The sequence below is a fragment of the Rhinatrema bivittatum genome, chromosome 5 (genome assembly GCF_901001135.1).
Source record: "Rhinatrema bivittatum chromosome 5, aRhiBiv1.1, whole genome shotgun sequence".
NCBI lineage: Eukaryota > Metazoa > Chordata > Amphibia > Gymnophiona > Rhinatrematidae > Rhinatrema > Rhinatrema bivittatum.
The window spans coordinates 149,112,389-149,126,668 of record NC_042619.1 but is presented as its reverse complement, the minus strand read 5'-3'; the positions used below and the strand labels follow the sequence as shown (position 1 = coordinate 149,126,668).

The 14,280-nt window shown below is 40.9% G+C and overlaps 1 protein-coding gene across 8 annotated transcripts in view; it reads right to left on the bottom strand.

Annotated features, from left to right (window-relative positions):
• The window catches only part of TDRD3 (tudor domain containing 3), a 632,378-nt gene that overhangs the window by 200,536 nt on the left and 417,562 nt on the right, over positions 1-14,280 (bottom strand). For all 8 annotated transcript variants that reach the window (XM_029602992.1, XM_029602999.1, XM_029602994.1 and 5 more), the window contains exon 10: positions 5,540-5,665. In XM_029602992.1, coding sequence (XP_029458852.1) covers positions 5,540-5,665 — 126 coding nt within the window. The remainder of the gene's footprint in view (positions 1-5,539; positions 5,666-14,280) is intronic.

Here is a 14,280-nt window from a genome sequence, read left to right as displayed (position 1 = left end):
AGCACAAACTTCTTCCATTGTCAGACACATTGTGAACTAATACAAAACCCTACAAAAAAAGACATGCAAAATCTATACAGCAAACTTTTAAAATGGAGATAGAGAAGCTTTTAAACTAGAACAAGGGGGAAAGCTGAAAGTCACTCAGCAGTGCATGGTTCAAAGGAATGCATCTTTGAAGGATACTAATGAAAGAGGAGATCTAAGGTATCCCAACAGAGAGGTTCCAATAAAAGCTTTTTTTTTTTGCTTTTTTGACCACCACAGCATACTGAGTCGACAATTTCAATCTATCATCCACTATGACTCCTAGATCTCTTTCCTGGGTGTTAACTCCTAATATGGAACCTAACATTGTGTAACTACAGCAAGGGTTATTTTTCCCTATATGCATCACCTTGCATTTGTCCACATTAAATCTCATCTGCCATTTGGAAGCCCAATCTTCCAGTCTCACAAGGTCCCTCCTGCAATTTATCACAATCAACTTGACATTTAACTACTCTACATAATTTTGTATCATCCACAAATTTGATCACTTCGCTCATCATATCCCTTTCTAGATCCTCCCATGTGGATGGCAGAGCCCCTGGGGGAGGGTGTCAGCCTGTGAGGAAGGTGTTTAGGGGTGAGAATGAGTGATTTCAGGGGGGGGAGGAGGAGGAGGGATAGAGACCCAGGTCCAGTGGTGGTAATATGTCTGCATTAAAAACATTTCTAAGGGTTTCCTGGCCAACAGGGAGTAAGGGTTTGAGATGTGTTGGGGGGAGAATGTGGAAATTGAGGCGGGAAGCTCGCAAATTTTTTTATTTTATTTTTTTTTTACCACAGGAGTGCTACTTACCTGGATTTCTTTGAAAATATCCAGGTAAGTAGCTAGTTATTGAGCCACACAAGGCTGGATATCTTAGGTGGCTATAATTAAAAATAGGCTAAGTTAGCTGGATGACTACACCTTCCCAAAATGCCTTTTTTTATCCAGCTAGATTTAAGCTGGATAAAAGCTGGATAATGACTGATATTGGGCTGAATATACAAAACCTTGCCATTTAGATGGATAATCTTAAGTGGGGGGCAAAAACTAATAGCTTATAGGTTTGTGCTTCAGGCAGACCTGCAAGCGCAAGCTGTAAAAAGAATAAAATAATCAGATGACAAAAAAGACTTACAGAGTAACATCCATTTATTACACAATACAAATCAGAAAGCAACGCAGGGATGAAACACCCCCGATAAGTATAGAAAAATGGAAGTAGCAATATTAGATACAGTGGTCTAGCTGGATTTCTCTCAACTTTAAGTTATCCATCGAAGTGGATAACTTAATGGATAACTATGTATTTTTCTATAAATGGACTATAGTCACAGCCAAAAGTTCAAAATAAATACAGTACTAAATACTCATGGTCTGAGTATATTATAAATGTAATGTGGAGTGTTAATTAGCCAACAAAATTACACTCTTCCCAACATTTAAATTCTATGTGGGGAAACACATGAAGGTCAGAGACTTTGATTTGTGTTCCAGTATATTTTATACCGGTGAGTTATTAATATTCTTCATCAGGCAATACAAGTTTCCAGCCTTTGATGTCTCTGGCTTGCTTTTCTGGCCTGATTGTGACTTTTTATTGTTTTTCTCATTCTCAAAGTCTTCTCTCCATTCAATTTTTTGTTTTCCTCTCTCTCTCTCTCCCTGGTGCCTTTCCCATATTCTTTGTCTCTTTCCTTGAGTAGATATTTTAATACTTTCTCTTCCCTTGATGCTCTCCTCTTTCTTCTACTCCATTCATCATTCCTTTTCTCTTCCATTATCCCTCAGAATTCCCCATCCTCAAACCCAGAGTCCCCTCTCTCTCTTATCCCTTTTCTCTCCTTATTCCTGGCATTTCTCTATATCTTCCCAGTACCTGTCCTCTCTTTCTTTCTCTATCCTGGGTCCTTTTTCACTTTCCATCACTCTGGCCCTTTATCCAGAGTCCTTTCTCCCTCTCTCTCTTCCCCTGCCCCTCCTGATTCTTCACCCTTCACACCTGATCCTTTATCTCTCTCCCTTCTCCCCCTTTCCCACCTTTAGCATTCCGTAGTATGGCCCAGCTTCTCCTTTCAATCCTATCCCTGTCCCACACCTCCCTTGCCACCAGCAAGAGCAGCAATGCATAATACTGTGTCAGCATCCTATGCTTCCCCCAAGCATTTACACACTCCTAACCTCCCATAACATTTACCATCTTTTACACTGACCCCTTCAAGCATTCACATCTTGTCCCCTCACCCCCTTTCAGTATTCACCCACCTTTCCTTTCCCACAAATCATGCTCATCTGGTTGCAACTCTATTCTGCTGTCATCTGAGCCCCAAGTCCCTGCAGCACAGAAATCTAACTAAGGCTTGGAGCAGTAACTTTCCAAGTAAACAGAGCACAGCAAAGAAGAGCCCTGTACTCCAGGCAGCAGATGGGGGATAGGGAGTGAACAAGAGGAGAGGGGCTGGAGCAGGGAGCAAAGGCTCTTCCCTGCCATTCACTGCTGCTGTGTGGACTCCCTGTTCCTGCCCCCTCCCCTCTGGTCTTCCTCAATCCTGGTTACCATGAGGTTAGGAAGGGGCTGAAGAAGCAAGCAAGAGATGTGGTACACTGCCCAATAGAATACAGCATGAGCCCGGGGAGGAGGATTATGCTGAGTCTGCCAGCATTGGGGCACTGGAAGAACTTTCATATCAATATAGAAAAATTGTAAAATGTGGCCTTATACTGGATTTGCATAAGACACAACAGCAACAGGCATAGTATTTTTTCCTGGCAAATAACAGTCTTACAATTTAGAGAAAAATATTTACTTCGATGTATTATTAAATATGACTCACCAAAGAAAATTTTCTTACCTGCTAAATGGGCTTCTCGAGGCTCCACCATATTTAGACCATGGCTTAAGTCCTTCTTTTCAGTAAATGGAGACAGAGCAAATTCAGAAAAAGGGATTGCTCACATGGTATCTGGCTGCCTCCATCTCAGTTACAAAACAATACCATACTATAAGATATACTTCAAAGTGCTTGACAACAAAATATTATCTATATAAAATAAGGCTTTACATACCACATGTTAAAATTTGTCACGTAGTTATTCCTCCCCTCCCCCAATTACAGACATAAAGAATAATATTTGCACAGAAAGTGAAATATCTAGGCTATTATGGAAGGACACCATAAAATTCAATTAACACACAAGAACATTTTTTCTCAGACATTCCCCATAATAACCCGAACCATGAGATTTTTTTCAAAGGAATCTTGTTGGAAGAGAAAAAACTTACCACTTGTATAATAACTGCTGAAAGTAAATTCCTAGCCAAAGCTACTTTGGAATATGCTTATCTAACTGTAATGCGTTGAACAAATGTGCATAAATGTTCAAGTAGCTGTTTAGCAGAGTTCCACAGAGGAAGAAAATGCTGTTTCTGTCCATGACAGTCATGATTCTTGGGGAATGGCTTTTACCAAGTCTGGTAACTAACCACCATAAATCTCCTAATATATGTGCTTAATCAAGTAGATAAGAATGGTTTCAAAGCTGGATGACTTTCCTAAGCCTTAAAATGCAACAAATAATTTCTTAATGTTTAAGATCACTTAAAACTATATTATCCTTTTAACATCTAGGATATGTCAATATTTTCCGTTAAAGAGGAATAGTTTTGGCATAATGAAATGAGAAAAAAGGTTTGATTTATGTGAAAAGAGGATATCATCTTACAAACAAAATGTAGTATAGTTTGTAACAATCTCTTTTGATTAAAGTCAGATATGGAACTTAACAAGAAACCCTGGAGACTTTCATATTGGGATTTGACAGGTGCTTCCTACAGACTATGAATGGCCACTACTGGAAACAGAATACTAAGGCTTGATGGCCAATTGATCTGAGCCAACATGGCATTTCTTATGTAAAGTTCTTTTATTCTCCTAGGAAAAGCTATATCCAGAAACTGACACACAAATAATTTTAAAAAAATTATTACACACTTCCAGTAAAGCAGGGCTTTCCAAATTGGGGAGTCGAGATCCCAAATGGGGTCACAAAACCTCCAACTGGGGTCACAAGTGTCTCATAGGGTAGTGTGCTTCAGACACTGCCAGCAGCAGTAGCAATGAAAGTCAGCATAGGGCCTGGAAGCCAGCATGCACTCACAGGTCCTGCAGTGATCCCGCCCACGCATGAATTTCAATGGTACAAAAACCCTGCATGAGGAGGAATTGGAGCTCCTTTATATAGATATTTTGCTCATTTTGATTTTATTGTAAATCACTTTGATTTTTCTTAAGAAAAGCGATCCATCGAATGCAATAAACAAACAAACTATGTCAAATTTTCAAGTACTACAATGGGGTCACATTGGCTAAAGGTTTCGGAAGCCATGCAATAAATGTTCAAACAGAAAGCATGTAGCAGCAAATACAACAATGTTTAAATCTCTTACAGGCCGATACAGTACAGTGCGCTCCGCACACCGTTAACCCGCGTTTGGACGCACGTTTTGGACGTGCTAGCTTTACCCCTTATTCAGTAAGGGGTAACAGCGCGTCAAAAACATGCATCCAACCCCCCTGAAACTAATAGCGCCCGCAACATGCAAATGCATGTTGATGGCCCTATTAGTTATTCCTGCGCGATTCACTAAGTAAAATGTGCAGCCAAGCCACACATTTTACTTTCAAAAATTAGCGCCTACCCAAAGGTAGGCGTTAATTTCTGTCGGCCCCGGGAAAGTGTACAGAAAAGCAGTAAAAACTGCTTTTCTGTACACCCTCCAACTTAATATCATGGCGATATTAAGTCGGAGGTCCCAAAGTAAAAAATAATTTAAAAAAAAAAAAAAATTTAAATCAGCCCGTGGCTCGCGGGTTGAAAACCGGACGCTCAATTTTGCCAGCGTCCGGTTTTCGAACCTGTGGCTGTCAGCGGGTTTGAGAACCGACGCCGGCAAAATTGAGCGTCGGCTGTCAAACTCGCTGACAGCCGCCGCTCCTGTCAAAAAAGAGGCGATAGGGACGCGCTAGTTTCCCTTGCGCCTCTTTTTACCATGGGCCCTCATTTAAATACTGAATCACGCGCACAGGAGAGTGGCTTGTGCACGCGCCGGGAGAGTGGGCACTCGCCCGCTCTCCCACTAATTTTACTGTATCGGCCTGTTAGAAATATAAGCAGGTCTCTCAGGAAACAAGTCAGCTGCGAGGCTTTTACTCCTAGGTAACTGTTCTTGAAGGTAAGCTTTGCTCAGACAATTTACAGTTTTGCAGGTAATCTAGCATTTATACTTTTGCAGCAGCTCAAATAACCATTTATATTTCTATAGATACTAACATTTTTGTAAAATTCAAATCCTTAAGTCTCTGCAGGAAATCAAACACCTTGTACCATATCTTTATAATAAAGTGAAAACATAACATTAATAGTCAATAGATATTTATCAAAACAGATAGATTATATACAGGAAATAGTTTGACATTTTAGTGTACTTTTTCGGTTCACAAAACAAACCTTCTATTGAAAAAGTGCTCATCTTGGATTCTAAGAAGTCAAACAATGTGCTAGGAGCAGAGGGCCTGGCATTTGCCAATTCATCTTCATCTTCAATCCTTATCCTGCCTCGGCCTCTTCCTTTCCCTGTCAAAGCCAAACAGAAATGATTCAGATCCAATCTTTATTTCTACTATAATCAATGCATGTTCCACAAAGTTGTTTTTTTTAAAACGTGACAGTTCTAGATCTTCTTTAAGGTTTTCAAGCTCGAATACAAATAAAAAGAGTAAAGGGACTCTCAAGGTTCTGATGTCAGATTTTGTCAGGATTGGGACATGAGAAGGGGAGAGGGTGAAAAAGTATAGGCCAAAAGAGAGGAACGGCTCTGTGAACTATGAAGATAGACTGACAATTAATCTTTTCACTTTTCCCTGTAATGATATAACAAATTTACTTACCTGTAACAGGTGTTTCTCCAAGGATAGCAAGAGAATCCATAGTATAGGTGGAAAGTACAGACTATACTATCTATTTTGGAGGACCATTTAGTTATATTTTATAGTTTATATGGTTAAGAATAACATGTATTTTATCTGTTTTTGTTTTTACTTTGTATGTTTTATTACTGTGTTATGTTTATTTAAACTGGCTGTTTGTAAATTGCTTGGAGTTGCAATGTAGAGAAAGCAATTCAGAAAATGACAAATATACAAACAATGCACACATATGGGTGATATCATCAACAGCTACCCAGGATAGAACACTTTTCTCAAATACTCATACTTGAGCATGTGCATGTCATCTCATGTCATCATCATTTTGCGGGCCCCTCTTCAGTCCTATATGCTAACTTTTGCTAGAAAACCAACTCCTAGTGGAGGATGGCGCAAATGTGTGGACTGTTATACTGCTGTCATTGGCAAACCCCTTTATAGGTAAGCAACTTTGATTTCTCCAAGAAAAAGCATGATAACAGTTCCCCTACCATCTAGAAATCCCATTACCATGCATTGCCCCTAAAAAAAAGACGGAAAACAAGATACCACTAATAGGCAAACATATATTTTTATTTTAATGTAAGGAAACCTTAACCAATAAAATGGGTTCTAGGGGGAATTGTATTGGGTTCTACCCCTCAAAGAGACCTTAGGGAACACACTGTACAAACCTCCTGCCGTATTAGGAGTCAATGTCCAAACAATAATGGGAGATAAATGTATGGCCTGAATTATGTGTCATAGCTTCCATGCTGTCATGGTTATAAAATTCTGTGCCTTAACATTATCTTCCAGCGTTAAGCCGGCCAGGGCAAAACAGAAAGAGATGCAATCTGTTATCCAACTGGACAGAGTTTGTTTGGCTATGGCAATCTCATGCCTATTGAGGTATAAAGAAACAAAAAGCTGGGTGGACCTTCTTTGGGCATTAGTCTTCTGCAAGTAGAAGGCTAAGGCTCTTTTGTAATTGAGTAGGAGGAGCAGAAAAACTCCCTCCTTCTATGCCTCCTGCCAATGCTGGTTCCCAAGGAAGAACAATGCTCTGCTGATGTTGACATACCACCAGATAACGATGGAAGCTCCTGGATCTGTCAATCATGCAACTTTCAATGTTAATACAGAAGGGCCAAACTTTGAAGCTAAGCAGTAGATGCACTCCTGACAATCTCTTTGGAGACTCTACGCCTTAAGCGTCATCCTTTGGAATGTCATGATCCACACCTAGTCAATGCATATTGGTGGGAGCTTGGAGGTCTGCAATGGACATTGCAGAATAATTTTATATAAAAGTTATACCAATTTTCAAAGCAGACTTATGCTCATAAGTCCATTTTAAAAATTAGCCCACCAAATTTACCCACATACATTTACACCTCACAGAACATTCGTGAGAAAATGTACATATCCTTTTGAAAATGCAAAAGTATGCATGTATAACCCCCTGATGGGCACATAAAATGTTAGCATGATCTGATGCCTGTTTTGGAGCACAGCACCATCCTTTCAGTAGAGTTCAATAATGAATATGATCAAACCGATCGTGTAGTGGTCTGCAGAAGAAAAAGTACTGAATGAATCCTGAGCAATGACGATGATGCAGGATGTCCCACACATGCTCAGTTTGAGCATTTAAGAAACTTTGAGAAAAGTGCTCTGACCTGGGCTGCCGTAGATGATGTTGACTATCTATAGCAGAGCTTTCCAAAGTGTGTGTCGGGACACATTAGTGTGTCGCCTGTAGTGTGGAGGTGTGTCGCCCGGTCCACAGGGCCGGCGGAAGCAGGGAACTATAGCAGGAAGATCGGCGGGCAGTGGTGGAGCTTACATCACCACGGCCCGAAGAAAAGGGTCACTTTCACTCCTCCTCCTTCCTGCTTGTGCAGCCCTGGAAGAAAAGCGTGGGCAGGAAGGAGGAGGAGCATCTGCTGCATACAGAAGAAGAGCAGCATTAATGGGCCGTTGCGTATCCCACGTCGCGACGGCCCGAGAAGAGGAGGAAACCCGATAGCAGGGCCGCTGCAGATCCCATGTCACGGCCAGGGAAGATCAAGGCCTCTGAAGAGCCCATCCTTCGGCAACCCATGCAGAGGGACAGCATGTGCCAGTGAGAGCCTGTGCTTGAGCAAGAGAGCATGTAGGAGTGAGAGAGCCTGTGTGTGTGAGAGTGAGACAGCATGTGCACGAGAGAGACAGTATGTATGTATGTATGTATGAGAGAGAGAGGCATGTGAGAGTGAGAGCTGTGGATGTGTGAGATTGCATGTGAGTGAGAGCCTGTGTGTGTGAGAATGTGTGAGATAGCGTGTGAGAATGAGAACCTGATTGTGTGTTTGAGGGAAGACAGATGGAGAGAAAAGAAATAGAAAAAAAGACCCTGTAAAAGGAATTGGCAAAAAAACAAGAAAGGAAAGGTGGAAAAAAAAGCCTGTGACCAACCGATTAGAAAACTAAGATCAGACAGCAAAGGTAAAAAAAAAATTACTTTTTAGTGATTGGCACATGTAATCTTTGGGAATGTGCAAGAGTAGCACTTTCTCTATGCCGATCTCACAATGTACGAGATCAGCATGGAGGACGTGGAAGCCTGCAAATATTTATTATGAGATAGGTTGTGTTGTGAAACATTTTATTTATGTATATATTTAAGGAAACATACATAAATTGTTGAAATACATTTTGTTCGTTTAACCTTTAACTTCTGGTTTGCTGGTAGACTGAATTACTGTGTCACGAAATTATGTTTGTCTAAAAAGTGTGTCACCAACATGAAAAGTTTGGAAAGCTCTGATCTATAGGGACTGTTATCCTGCTTGCCATAAGGATAATCCTATACTAGGAGAACAATGTTTTTGACAAAGAAACAAGAAAGTTAAAAGATATCCACTCAGAATGGAAACAAATACTGTATATAAGTAAGAATTTAGAAGAAGTAATTGTTAGGAAAGGTATTGCTGTGACATCAAAAAGCTGCAAAATCAAAAATTGTCATTATTATAATTCTTCTAGCATATGGCAAAATCAACTATTCAGCATCAAATCTGCAAGCCACTAAATAGCTTCAGTAGTAGCTTACAATGGCCTGCCAAGGGCACAAGGGAATGTAGACCCTTGTAAAACTGCCCCCCCCCCAAAAAACCCAACCTGAGTTGAAAGTGCCCCACTCACTCTCTCTGTAACTTATGAGTACACACATAAAGACTCCAACAATACATATGGTAGGGATATTTTAAACGGTACGCACGTACTTGGATGCATGCTAAAAAACTGAGCATATTTTTGCTCGTGTGCCCAATGTGTAGCGTTTATGGGCACAAGCAAGCACATTTTAAAATTTACTTGTAAATCCTTACTGGACTGCACGTCTTCACATTAGTCACATATTAAACCTCACATTGCACTTTAGTTTCCATCAGTATGGGCCACCAGCACCAAGTAGATGGCTGCTACTGGCATTTTTCTCTTATTTATATACATATATATATACATATATATACACACATATACACATACAGAGAGAGAAAGAGATAGACAGTGAATATGTTATCCAAAAAAACAAAACACTAATGTATTACTTTGATTGGGTGACTAGAGAATTGGATCAGGGAAGAGAGTTTGATGTGATTTACTTGGATTTTAGTAAAGCCTTTGATACCGTCCCGCATAGAAGATTCATGAACAAAATGAGAAGCTTGGGAGTGAGCGCCAAGGTGGTGGCATGGATTACAAACTGTTTGACGAATAGAAGACAGCGGGTGATAGTAAATGAACCTACTCTGAAGAAAGAAGGGTGTTAAGTGGAGAGTCGCAGGGATCGGTGTTGGGACTGGTTCTGTTCAACGTTTTTGTGACTGACATTGCAGAAGGGATAGAAGGTAAAGTTTGTCTATTTGCGGATAATACTAAGATCTGCAACAGAGTGAACACTCCGGAAGGCATGGAGAGAATGAGAATTGATTTAAGGAAGTTTGAAGCGTGATCAAAGATATGGCAACTGGGATTTAATACCAAGAAGTGTAGAGTCAGGCAACTGGGATGCGGTAATCGGAAAGAACTGTATGTGATGGGGAGGGGTGAAGTGCTGCTGTGCATGGAACAGGAGAGAGACCTTGGGGCAATAATGCCTAGTGATCTAAAGATGGTGAAACAATGTGACAAGGCGATAGCTAAAGCTAGAAGAATGCTGGGCTGCGCTGCATAGAGAGGAATATCTGGTAAGAAAAAGGAAGTGATAATCCCCTTGTACAGGTCCCTTGGTGAGGCCTCACCTGGAGTACTATGTTCAGTTCTGGAGACCATATCTCAAAAGTGACAGAGACAGGATGGAGGCAGTCCAGAGAAGGGCGACCAAAATGGTGAGAGGTATCCATCAAATGACTTATGAGGAGAGGGTGAAGGACCTAAATATGTATACCCTGGAGGAGGGGAGGAGCAGAGGAGATATGATACAGACCTTCAGATACTTGAAAGGTTTTAATGATGCACGATCAACAACAAACCTTCTCCCCTGGAAAGAAACTAACAGATCTAGGGGTCACGAAATAAAACTCCAGGGAGGATGAATCAGAACTGTCAGGAAATATTTCTTTATGGAGAGGGTGGTAGACGCTTGGAATGCCCTTCCAGAGAAGGTGGTGAATACAAAAATGGTAAAAGATTTCAAAAGGGCATGGGATAAATACTGTGGATCCCTAAAGGCAAGGGGGAGGGGAATGTAGTAAGAGGCATGGGGGTAACTTGCTGGTGTGGCGGATACTACCGTTAACAAATAAGCCTTCATATGGTTGATGCAACTCCATTATTGCTTGCTGCTTCAACAACAGGGGGAAAGAGGAAAAGCGGAATTGGATTCAGACAACACCAACAAGGACACTGACCTGTACAGTCTGGGAAAACAAATAAGCATGGGGGTAATTTGCTTGATACAGTGGTTACTACCCTTAACCAAAAAGCCTGATACTACACTTCTGATTCAACTCCAACAGCAGGGGGTGAAAGGAAATTGGACTCAAACAGAAACCAACAAGAGCCATGACCTTGGCGGTCTGAGTAACTGATAAGTATGGAAAACTGATAACTATGGGAGCTTGCTGGGCAGACTGGATGGGCCATTAGGTCCTTTTCTACCATCACTTCTATGTTTCTATATAATGTAGCAACAAAATAGCAATGAAAAATACATCATAAAAATATATTTTATTTATATTACTTTACAAAACCATCTTTTTAAATTGTTATTACAAATTAATGGAAATATCCACAATAGACAAAGTTTACAATATCCTTAAGAGATTCTTTGTATTGATAGCATAGACATAAACTCATAATGTTCTAGAGTGAAGGCAAATGGTCTAATATGCTATATACAGGTCTGAATAAAACATCTTATGGCCAAAATCAGTGGCTCAATGTTCTTCAAATATCTGAATAAAAACTCCTCTCTCTACTGAGCGCACCCACTAATTCTTCAATGCCAAATATGGCTGCTGTGTGAGAATTTCCCCATGACAAAGGTCCCCTTGTTTTGCTATGCATGGGCTTCATCAGGAGGAAGAGATTCCAGTATGTCAATGGATCATAAGTGTAAATAAAACATCACAATGTACATCTGTCCCATTCTAAAAAATGCTTATTGTCTCAATTGCATATGTTTCACACATACCACTATGACGCTGGAGCTCAGAGATCAACAATTTGCATAAAGAAACTGGGTATAATCATGACTTATACAATGGATTTTCTTCAAAATTTCAAACAAAGACCTAAAAGTAAACATTTGCTCATCAATGTCCTTTTAAAATTAAGCAACCAAATGTTAAAAAAAAAAAAAAGACCTCAATCGCACCGATGTTACCTGAGCCTTCCTTCCTCTAGCGATTCAAGTTAGGAAACCATAACAAGGCTGGGTGCCACAGAATCTAACCGGTATTTGTATATTCTGTAAAGTGCAGCTGTGCAAGAGCGCTATACATTTCTTCTAAATGACGCTGAAACATGAATGACATCAGAGGGTCAATCTAAATGGCAAAAATAGTATCCTTTTAAGCTCTAAATTGTAAATGTGTATGAACACTGTCCACTAGAAACTAAAGTATATCTAAAGGTTCCAAAAAGATATCTTGATGAGCTTAAAATTATATGAATGGTTCCCACTCAGTATTAAAGTTGAACCCTTCTGGCTGCAAGGTGTGCCAAGCATAGATATAAAATTGTTCACAGAGTCACAGTGCCAATGAAATATCACCTCCTCTGCTCTGAATTAGATTTTGTACTACAAAAATTTTGAGATCATCTACTATGTGATTATCTACCCAGTGTTTCAGTAAAGGGGATTTTGTATTTACCGTGCAAATACAGCTCTTGTGCTGTATTACTGAGAGAACTCCCACAATACTTAGGGAGCTCAGAGATGTACTGGCGGGTCCGCTGAAGGACCATTTCAATAGATTCCTGGAAACAGGAGTGGTGCCGTGGGTTTGGAGAAGAGCGGTGGTGGTGGTCCTGTTTCACAAGAGTGGTAGCAGAGAGGAGACTGGAAACTACAGGCCGGTTAGCCTCACATCGGTGGTGGGAAAATTAATGGAGACACTGCGAAGGAAAGAATAATGAACCAGAGGCAGCATGGATTTACCAGGGGAAGGTCCTGTCAGACAAATCTGATTGATTTTTTTGATTGGGTGACTAAAGAACTGGCTCAAGGAAGAGCACTCGATGTGATGACCTATTTAGATTTCAGCAAAACCTTTGATATGGTCCTCCACAGGAGGCTTGTGAATAAAATAAGAAGCTTGAGAATAGCGCCAAGGTGGTGGCGTGGATTGCAAACTGGCTTACTGATAGGACACAGTGTGTAATGGTACATGGAATCTACTCTGAAGAGAGAGCTGTGTTAAGTGGAGTGCAATAGGGATCGGTGTTGGGACTGGTTCTGTTCAATATCTTTGTGAGCAACTCTGCGGAAGGGATAGAAGGTAAAGTATGTCTATCTGCGGATGATACTACGATCTGCAACAACATGGACACACCTAAAGGAGTAGAGAGAATGAAAAGAGATTTAAGAAAACTGGAAGAGTGGTCAAAGATTTGGCAGCTGGGATTCAATGACAAGAAGTGCAGAGTCATGCATCTGGGATGTGGTAATCCAAAAGAGCTGTATGTGATGGGGGGTGAAAGAGGGATGTGCACAGACCAAGAGAGGGATCTTGAGGTAATAGTGTCTGGGGATCTGAAGATGACAAAGCAATGTGACAAGGCAATAGCTAAAGCCAGAAGAATGCGGGGTTGCATAGAGAGAGGAATAGCCAGTAATAAAAAGGAGGTGATGATGCCCTTGTACAGATCCTTGGTGAAGCCTCACCTGGAGTATTGTGTTCAGTTCTGGAGTCTGTATCTCAAAAAGGATAGAGACAGGATGGAGGCAATCCAGAGAAGGGCGACAAAAATGGTGTGGGGTCCGTATCGGAAGACCTATGAGGAGAGGCTGAAGGATCTGAATATGTATACCCTGGAAGAGAGGAGACGCAGGGGAGATATATTACAGACCTTTAGATACCTAAAAGGTTTCAGTGAAGTTTGGACTTCAAACTTTTTCCATTAGAAAGAAAACAATAGAACTAGGGGTCACAAAATTAAATTCCAGGGGGGATGACTCAGAACTAAAGTCAGGAAATATTTCTTCATGGACAGGGTGATGGAGGACTGGAATGCCCTTCCGGAGGAGGTGGTGAAGAAGAAAACAGTCAAAGAATTCAAAGGGTATGGGATAAACACTGTGGATCTCTAAAGGCTAGAAGACAGAAATGAGATAATTGTGCAGGGGGTAACTTGCTGGTATGGCGGTTACTACCCTTAACAGAAGGCAAGAAGATTACTATCCTTAACTAATATGCTTTGATGCTTTTAATGCAACTGCAACATTGTTCCACACTTAAACAGCAGGGGGATAAGAGGAATTTGATTCAGATGACAACCAATGGCCCTGACTTCCATGGATACTGTTACGCAGACATAAGGGGAAAAGCACAGGATGGCTTCTATGGCCAAGACCTAAAGGAAACGAAGAAAGCGTGCATGGGGTAACTTGCTAGTGCGGCGGTTACTACCCTTAATCAAATAAACCTTGCAACTCCAACAATGCTCTCTGCTTCAATGGCTGGGGAAAAGCAGAATTGGAGCTAGACAGCAACCATCAAGGGCTCTGGCTTTTATGGTCTGAGCAACTGATGTGCATGGGGGTAACCAGCACAGAGTTTATTATTAAAAAGG